The sequence below is a fragment of the Anoplophora glabripennis genome, unplaced genomic scaffold (assembly GCF_000390285.2).
Source record: "Anoplophora glabripennis isolate ALB-LARVAE unplaced genomic scaffold, Agla_2.0 scaffold480, whole genome shotgun sequence".
Taxonomy (NCBI): domain Eukaryota; kingdom Metazoa; phylum Arthropoda; class Insecta; order Coleoptera; family Cerambycidae; genus Anoplophora; species Anoplophora glabripennis.
In genome coordinates this window covers 68,923-94,515 of record NW_019416566.1, presented here as the reverse complement: position 1 = coordinate 94,515, position 25,593 = coordinate 68,923, and the positions used below count along the sequence as shown (strand labels likewise).

The following is a 25,593-nucleotide window of genomic DNA, read 5'->3' as shown; positions in this document are numbered from 1 at the left end:
ATATAAAAGTTGCAGACGAAGACAGTTATAAAAATCCTGTTCTACAAAAATTGTTCAAAATTGTTACCATTTTTTTACCATTTACATTTTTACAACGCAGTAGTCGAAAGTGACAATAAGTCAGGTTGGTCTTAAATTTTAATTTTTTTAAATAATAATTTTGTTAATAATTATATATTATACTATTACATATAAACGATTTTTGATAAATCGACATTTTTACGAGTTCTACCAGCTGTTAAAATAAACGACTCAACTTTGAGAACACCCGATATGTATATTAGTTTATAATTTGTAACTTCGTCCTGCTTCTTATATGACATAGTTTTAGAAATACTATACCTGTTAATTCAATTATAAAACATGAGCATATAATATGAGTATAGATAATAAGAAATTGCAATAATGAGAACAAACATTTCACTTTGACTAACTGCAACACTAGATTGTTTGAAAACTGTTCCTTACCTAACCACTCTATGCGTGCAAACTATGAACTCCGGCTTCGAGTTCCACTGATGGTAAGTGATGTAAAACCTAGTTTGAAGCCATATCCACTGCTGGCCTTTCGTGAGAAACCTGTAATAGCACGAAGTTCCTTCGCCTTTCTGCATGAGCGCCTCGTGACAGCTCACAACTTTGCTCAGGTCGTCCACGTGGTAGTAGTCGTAGCCGGAGGTCCCCAGCAACTCGAAGGGTAGGTAACCTATAATAGGGGGCGCCCTGTGGTCAAGAAACAGAAACTTCCACTCCAGGCTGTGCCTGGAAGTGAATTCGCTCTTGATGGAGTCGACCAGGGGCATCTCCTTTATGAGTTGGGGGGTAACGACCTTTCCGGTGCCGACGAAAACCAGCCTGAAAAGTCAGTGGTGTTCAGTGATGTATAAAAATCTTCATTTATATCAGGTAACATATTCCTTGTTGGGTGCAATTCAATAGCGGGTCAAAAATGAAGGAATCAGTTTAAGGACGTTCGATACACCTCTTCCGGGGCGGGCGGTGCGGAGAGTATGCCTATGTTTATACACGGGAGTCTTGTTGCAGTACCAACTGTATATAAATTAATTTCAGCGAACTAAGTATGCTATTTAGAATGAAATTTATACAACACATATTAGCTTGCATATTTTTTTCGTGTTTAATACACGTCAGTTCACTTTTTATTTGAATAAAAGCGTCTATTTATTCATTACGAGCTTGTAAAATTATGGATGAAATCTGGCAACATTGCCATGGCGTGGTGGTAAAAGTTGGGTCAACTGTCATTACTGTCAACTTTGCGCGAATTCCGTAAATATGAATGAACAACCAAGGTACAAAGGAAAAGTAATGACCAAAAAGTAATATAAAATGAATGTAAAAGAGAATATGGATTGATGAGAATAAAATAAAATGTGCAAACCGAGAATCCATATGATAACTATCAAGAAGTTTAGTGTATGATAGTGAGACGTCGACTTGTCAAATTGAAGATTATGACTTAACATCTATACTGTTCGTTTTGCAAAGAGATCCTTTCAATTTTTGTTTCAAATTGCTAGTATATTGCTGTAGATCACGAAAAATTTATTTAATATTAATTATTACCACATATATTTTCGACTGGAATAATTTTATAATCTATAATCGAGCTATTCAAATACATATAACGCATCAGTCGAAGCATTAAATACAGCGTACAGTGTTGCCATATTTCCTTTGATTGGATCAGATGTTTGTTCAAATTTGTCAAAACGTTATCTATTCATTCCATTATCTCAATAATTACATTGTAAGTGCATATTTTTATTGTTTTAAAATGTTTAGTAATATTTAATTCTTTAATTACAATTTTATTTTTCCGATCCTAACCATTTTTAAGAGCAATATTCACGTTTGATTAAAGTTTTTTCCCAACTCCCATAAGAGCCTGTGTAAAAGAGCATAATTTTTAAAATCATTTTTCAAAAAAACTACGTTGTCAATCGATCTGATATTTTTACACAAGTCAGTTTGCATATTTATTAACAGATTTCAATTGCTTTGAAAACATTCTTACCATTTTTCTTTTGGTATCGAACCTCCTTAAATAAACGTTTAGTATTATTATCCTAAGATGTAAGTTAAAACAAAAACATTGAAGTCAAATTTTATATTCTGAATACAATGACGTTAAAGTAAAAAAAAAACTGAAAACAGCTGAAAAAAAACAGCTCAAAATCATTTAAATAATTCCAAACATATCAACTTTTATAAATTGTAAAACATTTTTTTGACATCTTTCAAAAGTATTCTTAAATTTAGACAAATACTTTATTCCTTTATTTTTGACACGTTATTGTGATATACCCTGTATAAATTATGTATATGTTTGTTAGTTAGAGTGAACGTGAAAAATAAATTATTAGCAGACTTAGCTCTTTATGACGGGGAAGGGCATGTAGAATGATAATATCAAAAAAGTAACTCGAAAGAAGTGACGCTAAGTTGGGAAATTGTAAATAAGTGACAAATTGCCTTCAATTTAAGGTACCTAGTCATTTTTCACTAATTTTTTAACTGTAAAATAAAAGTCGAACGCAGAAGTATAAGTTTTCGAAAATTGCGCATTATTTTTGCAAAATGCGGTTGATGAAATTTATGGAAAATATGGTCAATCCAATGACCAACATGTATGCCAAACGTCGATTCAATTGACCGTGAAATTGTGGCTCCAGCTCTTTGTCAATTAATTTCATTTTTTTTTATAACTAATAGGCCTCTTGCACATGCCGGATTTTTTATATTAGTTCACATATTTAAATTATTAATTATAAAATCTTTTGTGAAAAATTCTACTCGAAAATTGACTAAATCGTACGTTGAAATTTGGAGACGAGCATCCTGTAGGGGCGTGTCGTAGAACGAGTTGCTATTGGTGCGACGTCATCGGTAAGTAAACTGGCCGATTCACATTAGAAAACGATGTCGGCCCTATTACTTCTTAAATATATTTATTATTTTTAATTTACATACGATACGATAACGATACTGATGTGCTGTTATATTTATTAACTGGTTTCCATTCTATTATGTAGATATACCTAAATATGCACTTATGTACCAAAATAATTAAGTCTGTGTTGGTATAATATTACATTTTTACGACGTTTAGTTCAAGTGAGCTTTCCTCGGGTAGCATAATATTATTTACTACCTAAATAATATTTTGAATCTAAATTTGTTATTTTAAATAATCATAATTAGTTGGAGAATTTTCACACATCGGTAGAGGTGTTTCAATATCTTATGAGCCGCGAAATGCGCGAAAGGCGTGGCGTATCCGCATAATTCTTCTAATAAGCACGTTGTGGAAAACATTGACTCAGAACTAGACAGTGTGCATCATTATAAGTAGAAATAAACTAAGGCGCTCGGGCATCAATAAAGTCAACTGGCGAATGTTCGTTATATATATTTTATTGTTTAAATTAAAATAATAAAGAATAGGACATTTTATTATGATATTTGTAATCGAATCAGAGGCTTGTTTACGCTATGAGAGCTCGCGAGAGACTGTGAATAGTAGGTGTAATGTTTTTAGGACGTAGAATAATTTAGGCGACGGATGGTCGGAATTATGTTTCTGCGCATATGAAGGTCAAAGCTCATAAGATTTTGAAACACCTCTACAATGCACCAGTAATAGTATTAGACTAGGCTGTATCTGTTTTGGCTTGGGTGAATCGTATATCCAAGAAGATTTTTGGTTTTTTGGCTTTCAAATATCACTAGAAAAGAAAATTTTTCTATGCTCTCCTAATTGACGGATTTGAATTTTTCAAAAAGCGTTTGAAAGCTTGAGAGCCCTTTTATAAGTGATTACATTTTCAAGTATCTAAAGGCCTTGGTTTGTGCTGTGCAAAATTTTGAATTTTTCAAAATCTAGATGCAAAATTATTATACAAAATCTATCTAACCGATTTTTACGAAATTTGGTGTGATGATTCTACATAATGTGAAGTTTTCTTGAGCCAAGTATGAAAGTCCCACCCCAATTTAAAGACCTCAACAAGATTTCCTAAAAAGTAATGTTTTTAACCCCATATTTGGCGATTTTTTCGATTTTTTCAATAATAATTATGATTCATTCGATTTGTAACACATATTCTGTAAAAAATTTAATTACAAACATTATCGCCTAAAATGAAGTGTTGAAAAGATACATAATTAAATAGGAAGAAAAATATGACATTTTTTGAATTTTTGTAACATATTGTGTCGCCAAAAGTTAAGCCCACGTTTTTTTTTATGCGCATAGAAAAATTTTCATTTCTAGTCAGTCATTTCTGAAAGCCAAAAAGCCAAAAATCTCCGTGGATATACGATTTACCCAAATATGGACTTTTTGAAGTAAATACTGTCTGGACTATTTATATGGTTTAGAGGGATTTGCCATAGTTATTATAAGTTTAACTTCACAAATTTACAGTATATATAAGGTATAGTACTGCTTATTGACACCACTCCACACATTTAATAACCAAAGCAGTCAGCTGCACTGTCGAAACGCGTTATTGTATATGTCGCGATTGTCGCGCTTGCCATTTACTTACCGTCAACGTGTCGACATCCCAGTCCATGGCGTTTGCGCGCAAAGCGAACCGATTAAAACTTTAATATCTAGTAACTTTTTAAAAATAAATTAATATAACAAAAACTTTACACATTGTAGTATTCAGTGTAGATACAAAAACTATTAAAATATTTTTTTTGCAAGAGACCTATTGTATAATTACTCTAAACGTTAATTTTGGAAATTAATATCGTAGATATAGGTTCTAATTGATCCAAAGAATCGTATCGAAACAGAAAATTTTCAAAAAATCAAAATCAACGGCTTGTACGCGGAGCGCCGGGCTCGCGCACACCCGTGAACGCCGCCCTCGATGCCGCGCGAGATTTTTTTCACCGAATTTGAAACGTTCTAGACGAAAAACTCGTTCGCGACCGAGATCAGCGTTCACACGCACGCACGGGCTCGACGCTCCTTCTCCCGCGTACAGGTCGTTCATTAACGTTAACTTTTACTGCTGCTGTCGCGTTTATTACATGAACTATCAATGTAAAATTTTCTGAAAATAAAAGTTTAGCCATTTCTTTAATTGTCTCTAAAATCCCGGTCCTATACGTCCAAAAGTTAATTAACAATTAGCGTTATAAAATCTATCTTGAAAACAGAGGGGTAGGCTATTTCTTTTTTTTTAATTACAGTAAAAATAAGCTCTATTTAAAGCAAAAACAGCGAATTTCCTAGCGGCTTTTGTCTGACCTGGGACAATTTGTTTATAACGCTGTTTTGCACATCCTACTTTGTTAGTATAGTACGATCGTAAACGATGCAAAGTAGAGCAAAAAATTGTCGGTCTTTTATCAAAGGAAAATCGTGTCATCATTTTTATTAGGCGTAAGATGAACCGTTTCAAATTTAAAATGAAATTGAATGTAAAATCTGAAATACCGCCGCATACGCACTGTGTTCTGGTACTAGCTGTAGTCGGCCAGGTGCATCGAGTGTACGAAGTGGTCGGTTATACGTCAAATACTAACCTGGCGAGCTTGATCGTAGAGCAGGGAACAATAAACAGTGGCGCGTACAGAGGTGAAATGTAGCACATATGTGGAATTTAAATAACGAATTGGATTTATAATAAATTACATTTAAAACAAATAGTTTATGAGAATAAAGGGATTTTTGTAGGAACAGGGTTCCAGACGTGAACTGATCTCTTCATCGCACCCCATTACGATTCTTTTTTTTATAAGGAGAACGAAGTTTCAAAGCAAAAACCTTGTATAACAGATATACTATAAATATTTACAGAATGAAAACAAAATATAAATCCTATTATATGATTCTATCAAATGAAAACACTAACAACAATTCTCTACCAATCTCAACAAAATAAATTATTTTTCTATCAAACAAGAAATGTTAACAAATTATAAACAAAATATAAATTCTATGATTTATGTACTGTACGCCAAACTGCATTTTTCTCATCTTCATTTAATGTTAATTTCTTCTTTCCACCCTCTTTTTTAGGTTTCTTAACGTCTCCTTCAATTTTCTTCTCTCTTAAAATTTTGAAAACAGATAATTCGCTTACTCCAGTATATCTAGAACACATTTCCACCAAACCAGTCTTCAGTTTCATGGGATGATCCTTTTCTAAAGGGTTATAGACATTTAATATTATCGTTTTTTCTCTGTAACTTAATATAGATTTTTTTGTAGCCACAGCAGTACATCCGGCTCGCGAACATCCAGGCACCGCCTCCATTTCTCCATATAACGACAACAGAGCAATAATAATACAAAAAACTTCACTTCACTAGCACAGAAAATATAATAGCATTCACGATTCACAAACAACAGCCCGAAACACACAAACAGCACACAAATAAAACACTAAAAACACTTTTGCTACGGAGCACAAGAAATATGATTTCACTCACAAACTCTCAAATAATAGCGCGAAACACACATATAGCCCGAAAGAAATATAATTGCACTTATAACAGTTATAACCTCACAAATATCGCGAGCGAGAAACACGCAGCACCAATACAACCGAAACGAAACTGACCACGCCAGGCCGGCACGCGCGCCGCCGCAAAAAACACAAGACACAAGTCATATGAGGGAGAACGAAGGGAGTAATAAATGTATTGTTGTCCTGCCGCCCAATGTGCGAAGGAGATGCCTTTGTTTTTCATTTTGTCCTTCATAAATATATAACTGTTAATCCATAATGCATAAAGAAATTATTCAATTTCCAAAACCCCCTATAAAATGTGTTGCACTGATTCCCTTGACAGGCAATGATTTATTACTTTGCATCGTATACGATCGTACTATAGTTAATTATAACTTTTTGAAATTTTTCTTTTTCGATACCTTTCTTTGGATCAATTAGAACCTATATCTACGATACTAACTTCTAAAATTAACGTTTAGTAATTAAACAATTACTTGCAAAAAACAAACGAAATTAATTAACAAATAAATGGAGCAACAATTTCAGTCAATTGAATCGGCTTTTGGCCACACATATTGGTACTTGGATTGACCATCTTTTCCATAAATTTCATCAACATCCATCGATTTTTGCAGTAATAATTCGCAATTTTCGAAAACTAATATTTCCGCATTCTACCTTTATTTTAAAGTTAACAAATTAGTGAAAAAATACCTAGGTGCCTTAAATTCCAGGTAATTTAATTGTCTACAACATAAAACAATTTATTTCTGACATGTCGTCTAGATTTTCGTGGGCAGTAAAAAAAGTGAAAAAACACGTAATTTTCGGCTACCACACATAAACACGTTACGACGTCGTGACGTGGCATGTGTAACGATGTGATGTCGTGTTGTGGAAATCTACGTCGCGTGTCGTAAAAGTTCACTTCACGACATCCCAACGTGCCACGATGCACGGCACGTTATTCATATTGAAAGAAATGGAAGAATTCAGTATCTACTGTATTTTTGTTTCTTCTTTATCCATCTTAATAACAGCAGGAGGAGAACACGTCTAGTGCGGTCCATTTTCCGAGATTAACTGCGGAAATTCACGCGGCATCTTGTGGACGACGTGGTGCCGTGCATTTTGGCACGTTGCGATGTCGTGACGTGAATTTTTACGATACGCGGCGAAAATTTCCACGACACGACGTCGCATCGTTACACAATGTCGCAACGTGCCATGTCACGACGTCGTAACGTGTTTATGTGTGGTAGCCCTTTGCCTCTTATTTGCAATTTGCCAACTTAGCGTCACTTCTTTCGAGTTAATTTTTTCATATTATCATTCTACATACCCTTCCCCGTCATAAAGTGCAATAAAATGTCTACTAATAATTTTTTCAAATTTTCAGGTTTTATGATCTAATTGGACTGAAGTATTGCCCCAATGCAATTATGAGTATAAAAAATAATGTCCCAGGACTCAGGTGCCTTTAAAGTATGTAATAGATCTACATAATAACTTTAGGTAATATTTTAATACCTACATTCTTTTTAAAATTAAACTTTATATACAGGGTAGCCCATCGAAAACGTACCGCAAGGCATTACAGGGTAGTAAAGAACTTTTCGGAAAAATCCAAAAACAGGTCAAATTTGTTTCTGAGGGGGACAACTTTTGGCTCAAAAAGCATACCAAAATCTTCAACCCCCTAAGTGGGGGTGCTATCCCCTAATTTTTTTCAAATGGGAATGGGGGTCAAGTGGGGGGTTATTAGAAAGGGCTTTTAATTCTCTATACATAGATTCTTACTTTTTGAAAATCGATTCATTATTTTAGAAAATACGCAGCTTTGAAAATACGAACAATATTTTTGATGAGAAATGCGAAAATCGATTTAATTTTACTTCAAAACTTACGGTATTAGTCAAGTAAATGCTGAAAATGTTGTCCGCCAACTTGCATACAATAATACAGGTTGTCTTCAAACCGTTGTCGAACATTCTGGAGCACTTGCGGTGTTACTTCGCGACATACATTAATGGTTCGTCCTCGCAGATCTTCCAAGGTATCAGGTGGAGTGCTGTAAACTTTGCTTTTAATGTGCCCCCAGAGAAAGAAATCTAAAGGATTTAAGTCGGGTAAACGAGGGGGCAACTCAATTGCACCTCTTCGTCCTATCCAGCGTCCTGGAAACGTCTCATTTAGGTAATTGCGCACATTGAGCGAGTAATGTGCAGGAGCTCCGTCTTGCTGGAAAATCAGTTCGTGTTCATTGTAAGCAGGGTCGTCCTCTATGATATTTGTTAGAGCTGGGTCGATGATATTTTGTAGTAAATCCAAGTACATATCGCCTGTCAAATTTCCAGGAAGGAAAAAAGGACCTACAATGGAATTTCCAAAAATACCTGGCCATACATTCAACTTCTGGGGGTGTTGGGAGTGTGTCTCATGGAAAATCCTTGGATTGGTATCAGCCCAGTAACGACAATTATGGCGATTCACTAAACCATTCAAGAAGAACGTACACTCGTCCGAAAAACACACATTAAAGAGGAAATTATCGTTTATCGCTCGTTCAGTCATTATTTCGCAAAATTGTAAACGACGATCAAAATCGTCTTCATTTAGCTCTTGCAATAGCCGAATCTTATAAGGATGGAATTTGTATTTTTTTAATATTCGTTGGACACTTGTACGACTCACTCCTGTCGCAGTAGCCAATTGCATTATACTCAGCGTACTATCCATTGCCACTTGCCCCAATATCGCTATTTCCGTAGGTTCATTTAGTACCGGATTTTCAACCTGCCCCTTTTTATTATGAACGGAGCCAATTTCGCGAAATTTGGCCACCAATTCGCGAACAATTTTTCCAGACGCATGTTTCTCAGGATGCCGTTGGTTGAACAGTTCGGCGACCCGATTTCCGCATTCATTCTTTTTGAAAAAAAGCTCAATAATTTCTACTCTTTCTGGAATTGAGTACACCATAATTAATCAATTTAAAAGACTCGGCAGTATTGGTACTCTTCAACTACAAGTCACAAGACAGTTATCTAGCAACTTCTTGTTGCCTATCTGAATACGAAACAAAAAGCGGACAATTTTTTGCTCACCAAAATCAGGGCTAAAGAATTCGCAAATCAGAAAAAAAAACAGCGAATTATTTTGAAGGAATTTACCAAGCTAATACCGTATGTTTTGAAGTAAAATTAAATCGATTTTCGCATTTCTCGTCAAAAATATTGTTCGTATTTTCAAAGCTGCATATTTTCTAAAATAATGGATCGATTTTCAAAAAGTAAGAATCGATGTATAGAGAATTAAAAGCCCTTTCTAATGATCCCCCACTTGACCCCCATTCCCATTTAAAAAAAATTGGGGGATGGCACCCCCACTTAGGGGGTTGAAGATTTTGCTATGCTTTTTGTGCCAAAAGTTGTCCCCCTCAGAAGCAAACTTTACCTGTTTTTGGATTTTGCCGAAAAGTTCATTACTACACTGTAATGCCTTGCGGTACGTTTTCGATGGGCTACCCTGTATAATTTATGCAAATGTTCGTACAATTTATCTACTCCATTTATTATGAAAAGACAAGTGACATATAATATATATTTTTCTGCGGACATTTTAATGTCGATCAAATATTTTAAAATAAAGGTACTCGTATATACAGAGCCTTCATAAATATTGACAAGCCACGTGATCGTCGAACTTAGGCAACCAACATTGCTGGGCTGGTACTGGTAAGGAGAAAATATTAATGATTTGTTTATAATGAACAATAACAAACCGTTACTCTACGCTCGAGATAACGCGATTGCTGACTGGTTGAATAGAATTTCGTGAAATATTACACCAATCGCCAGCCAGTGAAACAGAACGGTGTGTTATAACGTAACCTTGTTCTTATTGTTTTTCCGAAATTTAATTGCCAACATGAAGGAAATAAAATTACTGTTCCAAACAAAATTACTAGTCATGTGGCTTGTAATCATTTATTAACACTCTGTATGTCTTATTTACGCCACTGTGTTATTTGGGCAATTTTATATCATGTTCAGAATTATTCGTATTTGGTAAAACCTTAAAACTTGTAAGAGATAAAATCTTAAACGAATTCTCGTTTGAATATTCATTCAAACGATAAATTTTTGATATACGTGAGCATTATTGACTTGCGTTTGTATTAAATTAATTTAACCCATCTATTAATTCAAATAAAGACATTTTTCAATAAAAACTATTTATAGAGCTATTCGGGTTAATTCATTAATCATTTTAGAATTTTCTCATTCCGTTTAATTTACTTTTTGTTTAGAAAAAATTAAATATAAGATTACCTTGTATCTGCTTCTCCTGAGTAACCACTATATCTATTATCACTCTGAACCATGTCCTCATCACTTCCTGAAAAAGAAAAAATGTTTTTAAAATTCATATATGGTACTTGAGATATTGTCAGATAAAAAATTCAAAAAATTGAGGCGGATAAAAAATTGTTCCTGATAACCATCGGTGAGAGTTTGGAAAAAATATACAGAATTCAGTAACAGTGTCATAAGAATTTCCAAATGAGAGCAATATTGATAAACTATTTTTGATAACTCTCGAAAAATATTTTTATTTGATCTTTGCTAAACAAAATAACATAACAATACAGGGTGTTCCACCAGGAATCACCACTATCGATATCTCGGAATGTACTGATCCGATAAATCTGGAAATTTGGCAATCCAACAAAGGCAGTAGGGCCAACACAGCTAAAATATTTAGAAGTTTATGGCACTTCCGATTATACCGTAAGTCGACAATAACTTTCTTATTTTAAATAGGACACCCTACATATTATTGCATTTTCGGATATTTTAAAATAGTTATAGATAGCTGTTTGAAATGTAACATGAAAATGTAACAGCAAAAATGAACTACCTAATATCAAATGTTTTAATTTGTTGGTATACTATAATTTAGTGTTAACTATGCCCTTTACAGGTACCAAAAATACACTCCTGAAAAGAGTTACTAGCATCTTCGCGGACCCTTGCACCTGTCAAATTTTTTCTTTATAAATTCTCAAAATCTATAACTCCTAGGAAGAGGAAATATTCAATAAAGTGACCCCCAAATTTCACGTAGAATCCGAAAATGCGATAAGGGTGTTCCATTTAAAATAAGAAAGTCGACGTCGGCCTCCAGTATAACCGGAGGTGCCATCAAGTTCTAAATATTTTAGTTGTGTTGGCCCTACTGCCTTTGCTAGGTTGCCAAAGTTTTAACACCCTATATACTAGAAATAATTATTAAATTATTATTATTATAAACAGTTCTTACAGTGTTTAAGATTAAAAATTGTTAAACATTTTTTATATTTGAAAAATATTCTTTAAACACAAAAAATTACATATTTATGTAATTATTATGATAATAGTATCCATTTCATATTCAAGAAATGCAATATTTGCATACATCTAACATAATACTTACCGATTACAAAACCTTGCGAATGCATTTTTATCGTCCTTCGGAATCGTAAGACCAACGCATTATATCATAAACACAGGTAGTTACATTCACGTGAATCGTTTAAATGCTTTCAAGAATAAATATCTTTTCGATTATATTGCAGTTTGTATTTATTAATAGATCAAGTTGAGGTTTTATCAGTAAATGTAAGAAATTATTCTTCCATTTGACAAATAATGTTGAAATCTTTTGCCAAATTTCATAAAACATCTTCAAATATAATATTTCAAATTAAATTAGTACTTTTCAAAGTGGCATTGGTCTTATTTAATATAGACAACAAACATATTCTGTATAAATAAGCATCATTTCAGGTGATAAAATTATTAGAAGACCATAGAGAAACAAAAATAATGTTGATCTCTTTGTTTGTCTGCACCCAAAGTAATTTATTTTAAACCGTCATACACTGTTGAATGATGCTTAGATCTTCCTTACGTAGTCGTAGGTACTTATTAATAGTATTTGAAGTATACAGAGCAAAACAGTGTCGTCATGACAAACTTTCAGGATCAATTCTTTTCGTCAAGGCACAAAAATCAAGAACAACAATATAGTCCTTTAAAAACTGGAACAGTGAATCAGTTTCCGACCAACATAGACACAAACTTAGTTATCAACACGTAACATTTAATTAAAAATAAAACTTGTTGAATATAATTTTCTTATACAGAATTGGATAAGCATTTTTTTATTGCTGATATTATTGCTGCAATTTTAATAACTTGGCAACAACGATAAGTGCGCCTTTTGTTTGATTGATTCTATCTAGAGAAAAACTGAAACATGGCAAATAAAAGCTGCTTTAAATTAAATTCAGAAAATTAAGTGTGAAATAAATATGAATACTCTCGAAACAGTCTGAAAAGTCCTTTTCCGATATGGCCTTCAATGCTTTCGTCGATTTCTTTGATCGAGTCGAAACGGTATCTACGGAGTTTAGGGAATAGCCAGAACTTACTCGGTGCTAAATCAGGCGAATACGGTGGTTGTGGAACGATATGAGTTGAATTTTTGTCTCGAATTATAAATGCTGTGTGAGTCGATGCATTATCATGATGCAAAAGCCAAGAGTTGTCTGTCCATAATTCCAGCCTTTTGTAGGAATGTTACGTTACAGCTAGTGGAGACGGAAAATTGTTGCATGGTACGTATAACAAATCCGGGACGAACCATCAGTTGTCGGTTTTTAGGGATCAAAGGGATGCAGCAGTACTTTCTGCCACATGTTGAGACAGGGTTACCCTTTTGGCCGTAACGGTTGCCTGTTGCACATGTGATTTTGTCTTATTTTTTGTTTCGACAGTCTTTTGTATATGGTCTGGGGTCAGTCTGTTTTCTGCAGTGACTAGGAATAGTGTGTTTTTCTGTGCGGAGGTAATGTTTTTTCCAAAATTCGAAGAACTTTCTACATAACTTGGCAACCCCGCACTAAAATGTTAAACTGTTTATATTGCCATATATAAAATTTTCACTTATAATACCACTAGAGCTTCAATTATTACTGGAAATTTTTTCGAGCACACGAATTTTCTAAAAAATATTCGTGTGCAAGAAAAAATTTCCAGTTTTTAATTGAAGCTAGAGTGGTATTCGGTAAGAAAATTTCACAATGAAGTGTTAAAAAATATCGACAAAAATATAAAGATATTAAAATTTTTTGATTGTTTTGAAGAGACAGTAGGCTTTGTATGTTAATTCAAAAAGGATAACAAATGTCATTTTATATGCACGGTGTCAAAGTGAAAAGTTTAGTGTTTTTTTACGAAAAATGTCTCGTTTTGGAGAAGAAAACCAGGACATAATAAAAAAAGAAATTCAACATCTGATGCCAGATAATACCAAAAAATCAAAGATAAGCATTTGGAAGCAGTTTCTAGAATTTTGCAATGAAAAATCTTATAATATACAGGAAAAGCTACCTGTTGAAGAACTGGCAAGTATTCTAGAAGATTATTCATTTAATATGAGAAAAAAAAATTCAGAGGAGTACAAAGAAAGTGTTGTAAAAGTAATGTGGAATTCAACTGCCAAACAACTACAGGAGATGTATTACGAAGAATTTAAAGTTAAATTTGATCCATTTTCTGACATAACCTTTAAAAATGCAAGAGCAGCACGTGATGCTAAACGTAGAAAACTACAAAAAGATCCAACAAAACGAAAGCTTAGTGCCTTGGCCTTAAGTGATGCTGAATATATGAAGATTGTAGAACTCTGGGATGAAGATTGTCCAGAAGGTCTTCAGCGAAAGTTTTTTCATATTGCTTCCCATGAGTTAGCCTGGAGGGGCGGAGAAGGTGCAGTAGCAAATATTGAATACTTTGTTGAAGAAACTGATAATTTCGGCAAATTTACTGGTCGCATAGAGTATAATCCCATTTTTTCGAAGACAACACAAGGCGGTTCAAGAAAGTTAGCTGATAGCAAGTGGCTAATCACAAACATAAATAATCCAACCATATGTCCTGTTCGTCTTTTTAGGAAGATGATGGAAAAACGAGGTAACTCTATAGAGACCAATCGTTTGTTTTTAACTCCTAATCCGTTTTGGGATCAAAGGAATTCAAAGGGATGGTACAAGAATTGTCCAGTGGGGAAGAACACGATTTTCACATGGTTTAAATCGGCTGCACAGAAAATTGGTGTTGACACAAAAAAAGTGAAAATTACGAATCATTCAGCGAGAGCAACTGCAGTATCCAATTTGGCGAAAAAAGGAATTGGGGAACAGCAGTTGATCAAAATTACAGGCCACAGTAGCAGTCAATCGATAAAACCTTATTTACAGATTGATGAAGGACATCATAAAGAAATTGTTGAAGCTATGCGGTGTAATTCAAAAGGCAGCTGTACCAATGTTTCAGTATCAAAAATGATGCAATCAGATGCAAATCAATCATCAGTTATAACTTATAATAACTGTACATTTAATGTTACAAATAATAATTATAGTAGTACTGATCAAAATAACAGTAATAATAATTAATATTGTTCTTTAGTGCGTAATATACCTATTTTAAACAGGTGATACAATTATTTTCTTTACATTTATGAAAATAAGGTATTTAGATATCAATCTCGACGGTCATATTTCTAAATTTGTTCTAAATTTCTATTCTAACATCAGTTAAGATTATGTTAAATAATACACAAACTACCAAATTTGGTTGTGCAAAATAAGTATAAGGCAGTTGGTGGTAGTTCAAATCTTATTATAATATATGATCAATTATTCTTGATCAACTTCATTCCACTAACGTTGGTGGAAATATAATTTCTTACAAGGAACTCGAAACAAAATACAATTAAACGACTTTAGTTACACAAAATAACAAACAATAAGTCAATAATAGCTCAATCTTTCCGTTTTCTACAAATTAATTTTACTAAAGTTGGTAGAAACATATTTTCTTACAAGAAACTCGAACCTAGTATCGATGAAATTCACATACATTATATTAGGTTTAATAAAATGCAATTACACGACTTTAATTAAACAAAATAATAAAATATAAGTCGGTGGTAGCTTTGCCTCTCAGTTTCCTAGAAACTCATTTTACTAAAGTTGGTAGAAAAATATTTTCTTACAAAAAACCTTAAGCAGTATGTAGTATCAATGAAATTCACATGCATATATTATTAGGTTAAATTTAATAAAATATAAGTAGCGAACTTTAGTTATACAAAATAATAAAAGATAAGTTGATCGTAGTTCAATCTTTCAGTTTTCTACAAATTTAGTGTACTAAAGTTGGTAAAAATATATTTTCTTACAAAGAACCTCAAGTACTATGTAATGATAATACAATTCATATGCTTATATTATTAAGTTAAATTAAATATATGTAAGTAACGAACTTTAGTTACACAGAATAATAAAAGACAAATCGATAGTAGTTCAGATTCTCAGTTTTCTAAAAATTCATTTTACTAAAGTAGGTTGAAATAATATTTTCTTACAAAGAAATTGAAGCACTATGTTGTATCAATGAAACTCACATGCATATTTTATTAAGTTAAATAAAGTATAAGTGGTGAACTTTAGTTACACAAAATAATAAAAAATAAGTTGATAGTAGTTCAATCTTTCAGTTTTCTAAAAATTTAGTGTACTAAAGTTGGTAAAAATATATTTTATTGCAAAAAAACTTGAAGCAGTATATATAATCAAAGTAACTTACATACATATAACATTAGGTTAAATAAAATACAACTAACCGACTTTAGTTAAGCAAAATAATAAAAAATAAGTCGATAGTAGATCAATCCCTCAGTTTTCCACATACTCATTTTACTAAAGTTGGTAGAAATATATTTTCTTACAAAGAACCTTAAGCACTATGTAATATCAATAAAATTCATATGTATATATTATTAAGAAGGCCATGGAATCCATGTCAAACAAGGTAATCGTGACTTTTGACGTTATTTGACCATTTTCTTTAAAATCGTTGTGTTGTACAATTGAAAAATGGAGCGGTTTGAGAAATACGTTTTATGCAAGTTTTGCAAAAAAGTTAGTGAAATTAAAATGTATCATCGGAACCTAAAATTTTTAATGTATTTATTACAAGAATGCGGGCCAGAAATTTATTCGCCAAACTTGTTTGGGATTATTAAAAATCATTTGCTTCTTGTGTGTAAGAAATATGGAGCTCTTCGTGGATCACAGCAGAATAAGATTGTTTCAAAGTACTACATTTATTTTTTGAAACATAGACATTTTATAAATTTTAGTGAATGTGTGCTTGTTTATTCCCCATTAAGAAAAGAAGACGTGGCTGAGGAATTTCAGCAACATTTGGACGCTTTAATTAAAACTACTAAAAGTACATACTTGGTAAATAATTATTTATAAATGATTTGTACTTATTAAATTATGATAGAATAAATTTGAAGTTAAATATAAATGTCATTTTATTTATAAGTAAATGTCAAAAAATTTCCAGTCTAATTTCATGCTCCTTACCCCAAGGAAGAGAAAAATTTCCGGAAATTTTCTTAGTTGCTATAGTAACGCTACAAAATACAGGCCTTTAATTGGCTGAAAAATACTATTGTGAAATTTTCTCAGAAATTCATACATTTAAAAGTATATAGTGTTCCAGTTAAAAAATGTAATCTTTAGCGTGTCCCGTTTTTACTCATCGCCCTGTATGTTTCAAATTAATTTTGTAGTTTAGGTTTCTTGATTCTGTACAACTTTTATATAAACTTTTTTTCTGTATTATGAGTAACAAGGGAGTTATTTTACTTTCTCACACTAATGGCCCACCCTGTATGTATAAATTTTGTTACAATTTGTTATTTTCATACTCACTAAGATTTATTCCAGTAAAATACACATATTTGGAAATACATTTTAATTTTAATTTTTTTATGGCGGAAAACGATGCAAAAAAGCTGTTTACAATTTTTGCATTTTTTTTTTGAATTGTTATCTATTCTGGAGTGCCATAAATTTTGTTTCAACTCCAATATTTCAAGTATCATAGATTCCTTAGGAATCAATCCCGGAAGTTTGTCGCAACGTCACTTTTACACCCTGTAGATATTTTCTAAAAATTAACTTACTGAAATATCCCACAAAGTTCACCAGCTCGTATGTAGGTGGACTTTTAGCATCGGGACCTCCACGACGCAGGTGGCAGGAAAAGACGATTTGCTTCTCCTCCTCGGACGGACTGAGCAACAGGTTGTACAGGTTCGTTTGTTCGTCTTCGCTCGCCAAATCGTATATTGTCATACTGAGCACAGCACTCTGCAAGAAAGAAAGCGAAAATCTGTATACCATACTAAGGAAACAACTACTCTGCTTACTAAAGTTTCATCCAGGATTGAATTACACAATTACAATTAAAATGCGACACTCAATATCTAGTAAAATCGCGGGTATTAAACTTTTACTAACTAACGAGGGTCTATATAGCGTAAACTGATAATTTTTTTTATTTTTACTTTCAGAAACAACCAAGATAATTGGTCCTTCTGGTGTAAGCGCAATTTTTGCAATCTACATACTACAAAAAATAACTTTGGATACTTACTGGTAAGTGGCCTAATAGCGAGGCAATACTTTCTGAAGCGTAATAAATATGACCAGATGAGGAAAATACCATAATAAAACCATCGACGGCTTCTAAAACTAAGTGGGTAAACTCTTCATTTGTTAGAAAAGTTGGTTTCCAGTCTTCTTGAATTTCGTTTATCCGAGATCGCACAGCAATCTCTAAAAAAATGTATTTTATTAATCAATCAACACCTCTTGACGTATTTTATGAAACTTCGTACAAGAATATGGTTGGACTATAGCTTTTGGGTACCTGGCATATCTCTGTCAAAAATGAATATAAAAATCTGAAATTTTAGGAGTGTACTCTAGATGGAGACTTGGAGAGACCTAAGAGCGCACGTAATTTCAACTCGCCCCTTCCACCCTAGGGGGTGCAGAGGGGGTGAGGGGTGTTTTTTTTTGGACGTACCCTATTTATTTTGCGATTTTCGGATTTTACGCGTAAAACTACCCCCGGATATGCGTTCCTGCCGAATTCGCACAAAAACCAAAATCCACCTCATATGCACTTTGTCGTTTTTTCGATGACTATAGTTCTTGGGTACCTGGGCATATCTCCGTCAAAAAATGAACCTTTAGTTGCATGGACATTGTAGATTATTTATTATTAAAAGGATTTAGTACTCTCAGTTATGATGAAAATCTCATAATTAAACAGAAATCGAGACCAACACCTTCTTTGCCGTCTTTAGTTGCAGTGGGGTGAAAAACAAAATAGGGGATTTAACGATAATAATTATAGAGAAAACGACTGGTTAACTGCATCAACTATTAGAAATGAATTATATTGTTGTTTATTTTTCACTAATGATATTTTATCGGTTGGGGGCAGGGTCGGTTTTAATAATTTAAAAAATGTAACGAGAGGCCTCGAAAGACGAAAAATCGCAAGAACATATCTCATCGCGGATTAAATTTGAAATGTTCGGTAAACAGAATATTGTAAACGCTTTAGATCCTGTTCACAAAACGGAAATACATTATAATGAGAAGGTTCGTGAAAATAGAAATATTTTAAATAGACGATGTAGTAATATTTCTTTTAGCGAACATGATGAAAAAGTGGATTCTGCTAATCGAGGGAACTTTAAAGAGTTAATAAATTTATTAAAAACATACGATTCAAAATTGCAGAATTTCTTAGATAATGCCACTGTTTTTTCGGGAACCTCTAAAGCCATTCAAAACGATTTAATTGAGAGTATTAGTTCAATTATTATCAAAAGTAAAATTTATGACGAATTAAATAATTGCGAATTTTTCTCCTGGCAAGTTGATGAAATCACAGATGTTACCTGTAAGTCTCAATTATCCGTAATTTTTAGATACGTAGTGCATAGAGAAGTTGTTGGATTTTTTTACATAACAAGTGGGAGAGATGCAGATAGTTTGTTTAAATTATTAATTAATGAATTTGTAAAATTTGACTTAAAAAATAAATTAATTGCTCAAACCTATGATGGTGCTGCGGTTATGTCAGGTCATGTTAATGGACTTCAAAGAAAAATAAATGACGTCGCTCCTCAAGCTTATTTTAATCACTGTTACGCACATAAATTAAATTTAGTTTTTAGTAAAGCTTCCAACGGCAATAAAGAAGTAAGAATTTTGTTTTCAAATCTTTTCGGATTTTCGTATTTTTTTCCAAATATACTAAAAGATCTGACGTATTAAATAAAACAATGCAACACAGGATTCCAAGTAATGCTGCCACTCGTTGGAATTTTTCTTCTAGAGCTATTTTTAAGGTCAAAACTTATAGAAAGAAACTTATTGAGGTTTTTGATTTCATATCGGATACGATATGAAGATCCTCACGAGGATTTTTTTGAATCCGCTTATGGATTAAAACAATTGTTGTTGGACAAATACTTGATTTTTTTCTTGAAAACCTTTGCAATGATTTTTGAACAAATCGATGTTGTATTCCAAATTTTGCAGAATAAATTAACTGACGTAACACTTTCTAAAAAGAGAATAAATTCACTTTTATCAAAATTAAAAGAATTCCGTAATAATGAGATACATTTCAACATGTATGCAATTTTGTTAGAAGACACTGACGAAACCTTTAACAATGACCGACCCTCAAATAAAAGAAATACAAGTTTAAAGTTTTTTATTTGAAGCCTCCTTTGCCAAACATACCACGAGCCGCCACTGGTTCTTTTGAAATTTTCGAACAAAAAAATCTATATGGTTCTGATATATATTTTCCTCTTAACATGAACACATTATAAATATCTTACCGTTATGATTTTTCAGAAAAGAAATGGTAGATTTGAGAACAGTAGACTTGTCCATTTTCCTACCACCCGTTGAGACCATTGAGCTTAATTCGTTTACCAGAAGGTTAAATTGATCCCTCCTTTTTTTCTCACTTAAATTCCTTGATTTCCTACCAAATATAAATGACTTTTATTCACATTATTAAAGAACATCTTCGCCGTCTTACCGTTTCGAATCCTTGTCGTCAGAATCATCATCCATCGTATCACTAAAAAGGATAATTATTATTAATAAATACAGTGTACAGGTCGCTAAGAATAATAATTTATAATATTTTTTTTTGTAATAATAATATTTCCATAGAACTTCGATATTTTTGAGAAACCCACTTTCGGAATAAGTAGACATAAAAAATGTATCTTTCTTGGGAATTTTCTGTAAACAAGTGACTATAGTAAAAAATAGTTAAGTATGTGATATTTAATACTACCAGGATTTGATTTCACCGTATTAGTTGTACAGGAATATGAAAAGTAATACGATGCCTAACATCTTATAAGAATCTCATTTCAATCTTATCAATCTGAAATTTGCATAACATCTGTTTACACCTAGATTCTGTAACTTGACGACCTTAGATCATTTCCTTGAGAAAAACGGTACTTTTATGCACAATATTAATTTTAAATATAGTTACACAATCATAAATAATTATTATTACGTTATACATATACATACTCTGCATTTTATACACATAGAAAGTCTAGTTAGATTTCTACAAAAAAATTGTTTAGTTTTTAGTACCTATCAACTTTATTTAGCCGCTAAACAAGGTATCAAGGTTATTTTTTTGTGAAAAAACTTTCTATTTGATCTGATCCCACTTAAGTTTCACGGTATTAATTTACAGATGATTTGGATGTATAAAATATCAGTAGCGTCTTGTTTGTATACAGGGTTATTCACGCAACAGGTTCATTAGAAGGATACGAAGTTACCATGATAGGATTTTGTTGAAAATTTGAATATTCAGGTTACCGGCCATGAACTTTTCAATGAATATATTTTCAAAACTGTTGCACTTCCGCCTATACCGGAAGTTGCCACCAACTTTGTTATTTTAAATGGAACACTTTGTATATTATTGCATTTTTGGATTCTACGTTAGATTTTACAGTCAGTTTGTATAATCTTTTCCATATTCAAAATTCGCCGTGTTCAAGATAATGTGATTAAAAAAAAATGGCATTCAACACTGTTAGCTTCAAAAGTAGGTATATACCTCAGAAATATTTCACGCGGAAATCTTTATTTTTGGGTCATTGAAAGTAGAAGTCATGGTGTTCCTTACAATGTTTCCAAATTTAGTTTTATACAGGGCCCTGAAAACTAATAGACAAACCCGAGAAAAGTCAACATGTGTAAGTCATTTTATTTAAATGGAACACCCTGTATATTTTCGATTTCTGGATTTAAAATGCGAAAAATCATGTTTCATGTATGAAACTCATAGTTACCTAAGAAAACAAAAGGCTATGCCCTGTCAAAGCACCAGAAAAAGATTCACTGAAGTGAATAATTATTCGAATAGTGACATTTTAAACTTATTCTTTATTCATGGCGAAGGTAACAAGGTTCTGAACAGTACATGCCACACATTTAATGACAGACATCCTCATTTACCAGCAATGAGAAAAAAGAAATTTAAGAAGATTGAATTAAATTTTTTGCGTTTTGGGAAAGTTAACAACAAGAAAAATAAATTATTAAATAAGACAGTACATAGGTTGGGAGTAAATTCGGCTTTTTATATATCTCCACAGGAAAAAGTCGATAGGTGTCAGATCAGGAGATCTAGGCGGTCAACTCCAAGGTCCGTTAAGACCAATCCAACGGTCACCAAACATCCCTGTTACTTCTTGTTATACTTCGTGGATGGAATGTGTTGGAGCTCCAATCATTTGATACCAACAACTATCTAGCACATTCAACGGGAGATTGTCTAAGAAGTTTGTGACAATGAGTTGCAGATATCTTAAACTATTTAGGTTTTCATTATAAATCTCGTAGTCACCCATAATCGTTGCAAATATGTTGACACCAAAAGAATCCTTTATAACGTGTGGATTTTTACCGGCCTGGTAGTGCATATTCCTTCCATTTATTTCACCGTCTCTGATAAACTTAGACTCGTCCCATCCGTCTCGATGATTTTTGAAGAACTGTGGATCCTCTTGCATTTTTAAGAGTAAAAATTCGCAAGATTGCGTTCTACTCCTGTCATCTTCCGGGCGGAAGCTTGTACAATGGTAAAGGATAAAGGACGCATTTTGTGTATTTTTGGGATTCTCTGAATCGAAGAATATGACAAATCTAAGAAATAAATTGCCTATATTAATGATGTAATAATTGTAATAATGAAAATAACACTGAAGAACTACCTAAATCGGTCGAAGCTGTTGGTATCGAAGTATTTGGATAAGCATGAAAATTTTCCAACACTGTAATTTCATTTCTTTCTTCAGCTGTTACAGGACTCGGAACATTTTTCTTGATGTTAACTTTCCCAAAACGCAAAAAGTTTGATTCAATCTTCCTAGATTTCTTTTTTGTCATCGCTAGTAAATATGGATAGTTTTCATTAAATGTCCGGCATGTCCTGTTCAAAACCTTGTTACATTCGCCATGAATAAAGAATAAGTTTAAAATATCACTATTCGAATAATTATTCACATCAGTGGCTTTGACAAGGCATAGCTGTTTTGTTTTCATAGGTAACTATGAGTTTCTTACGAAACATGATTTTTGCATTTTAAACAGAAAAGTGGTGATAAATCAGAAACCATCAGCAATAATTATAGCAACCCTTATATGTACTGACGTAAGATTTCTCTAGTGAATCCAGAAATGCGAAAATATATAGGGCGTTCCATTTAAATAAAAACGTTTGAATTTCCTGGGGTTTGTCAATTAGTTTTCAGGGCCCTGTATAAAACTTGCTAATTTTGAAAACATCGTAAGGAACCCCATGACTTCTACTTTCATTTGCCTAAAAATAAGGATTTCCGCGTGAACTGTTTTTGAGGCATATACTTTTGAAGCCAACAGTGCTGCGTGCAATTTTTTTTTAAATCGCATTATCTTGAAAACGGTTAATTTTAAATATGCAAAAGTTTGTACAAAGCGACCCTCAAATTTAACGTAGAATCCAAAAATGCAATAATATACAGGGTGTTCCATTTAAAATAACAATGTTGTTGGCAACTTCCGGTATCAGCGGAAGTGCAACAGTTTTGAAAATATTTTCATTGAAAAGTTCATGGCCGGTAACTTGGGTATTCAAATTCAACAGAATCCTGTCATGGTAACTTTGTATCCTTCTAATGAACCAGTTGCGTGAAGAACCCTGTATAAGTCGAGAAAGGAAAGGTTCAGCTTCGATAAATTGTGCTTCTTTATATGATTTGCTAAATATTATACGGGAATTTTATGAATATAAACCACTATATTTATTAAACACGTCGGTTATAGATAACCAATAATTAACATCATTAGATACTTATCATATTAATTATATTTCGTCGTTGGAAAAGGGGTGTTTTTATGAAAACCGAAAGTGAATTAAATTTTCTGATTACAGCTGTCAAGAAAATAAATCTTTTCATCGCGTCATTTTATTATATAATCACTTAGTAATTAAATTCATTAGCGTCAGTCCTTGCATAACAATTTGGATTAGCGACTTAGAATTTGCAAATTTACACAGTAAAGAAATAAAACTGCAGAAATAATTGAATAAGAAAATAAGTTGAATAATTATATTACATTGTCAATAGTTCACCACCGAAATTGCTATAGTCTTACGGAAATATTAATGTTTGCTACATATCACACGGGAATTTAGATTAATTTTCCATCCACAGGTAAGATAAATCTGCATTGTTTCATCTGCACAGATAAATCATTATGATTCATGTTACTCGTGGGGTTGGTATAAGCAATAGCCAGAGATGCCTGTAACATTTGAAATAGAAAAGACTATTAGTACCACATAGGTACTCTGTATCTTTGAGAAAAAGCTAGTGCTAGTGAAAAAATTCTGGAATGTTCATTTTCCTACAAAACGCAGCAAATCCTTTAGGACAAGTAGATACATTTTTGTGGACCAAAATTTTACAATCCCTTCAAGTTTATAGGCATAATTATTCAAAATGCAACAGATCTTGTTTGTTGTCGCATGTCTTCACTTGGGAGTCGAAACCCTCGAGTTTATTGGAGATCCAGATAAGCAGGAAAACATTTAAAACCATATTTGTGACCGCACAATGTTACTCTCTTGTTTATATTATTTCTGTTTTCAAATCTCATACATGTTTGTGTAATTTCTATTGTTACTTAATTTATAAAGATCGAAAGACGACTGAATTTGGTGGTTGATATATGCTGTGATGTTGATATAAGAAGCCACGAAATCAGTGGAACATTTCCCACTTCTAAGTTTACCGATATGGCTGTTAATATTCAAAATTAATTTCAATACTCGAGAAATTCTGCATCATACCTACGTCAATGCTTTTATTGCTGAGATTTATACGTACTCTAATATCCTACGTAGGTGCTTACGTTACTATTGTTTTATTTGGAAACCGCAAAAATATAGTAGGTAAAGATTTACATTTTAAAAGCAATCATTGGAGACAATATAACCCCTGGACAAACAGTCCTTTCGACAAAAAAAATGTGTTGCTATCTTAGTAATCTTATAAGTGGAACCACGCAATTGAGATATGTAAAAATTCTAAAAATTCATATACAGGGTGTCCCTAAAAAGGATGGATTTAGCCTAACTTACCTGTATACAAAAGTACACGTCTACCGAGATATAAACTTCTAAATATGTTTTTTTTTTTCAAATAATTTGAAAACTGTTTTTCTTAGAAACTCCATATTTTGTTATATAAGTGCAACATAAATATAGAATTTGGTGAGAATACATATATATGATGTTCTTTTTTCAGTGCCTGTGCGGCACTGGCTATCCCGTAACTTTTTTGTGTGTACGCCAGTGACGACAGAATTTGTATTTTAAAAAAAAGCAATATTTTAGAATATTTTTTGCCTATCGTTTATGGATTCTGAGTAAAATTGGCATTAGTAATACATATAAAATCAGATAAGATAATTAGATCAGTTTAGTACGAAGTGCCATATAACAAAGAAACAAATTCATAACAATAATCAAAAGATTCAGTGTCAAGCTAGATGTCATTT

General features: G+C 32.7%; 1 protein-coding gene across 3 annotated transcripts in view; it reads right to left on the bottom strand.

Annotated features, from left to right (window-relative positions):
• Nucleotides 1-25,593, bottom strand: part of LOC108910082 (circadian locomoter output cycles protein kaput) — a 66,340-nt gene that overhangs the window by 28,588 nt on the left and 12,159 nt on the right. For 2 of the 3 annotated variants that reach the window (XM_018714587.1, XM_018714586.1), the window contains exons 2-7: nucleotides 20,549-20,590; nucleotides 20,343-20,491; nucleotides 18,068-18,249; nucleotides 17,595-17,781; nucleotides 10,835-10,901; nucleotides 469-855 (exon numbers count right to left, since the gene is read on the bottom strand). In XM_018714587.1, coding sequence (XP_018570103.1) covers nucleotides 469-855; nucleotides 10,835-10,901; nucleotides 17,595-17,781; nucleotides 18,068-18,249; nucleotides 20,343-20,491; nucleotides 20,549-20,590 — 1,014 coding nt within the window. The remainder of the gene's footprint in view (nucleotides 1-468; nucleotides 856-10,834; nucleotides 10,902-17,594; nucleotides 17,782-18,067; nucleotides 18,250-20,342; nucleotides 20,492-20,548; nucleotides 20,591-25,593) is intronic. The other variant, XM_018714588.1, reaches the window with a different exon arrangement.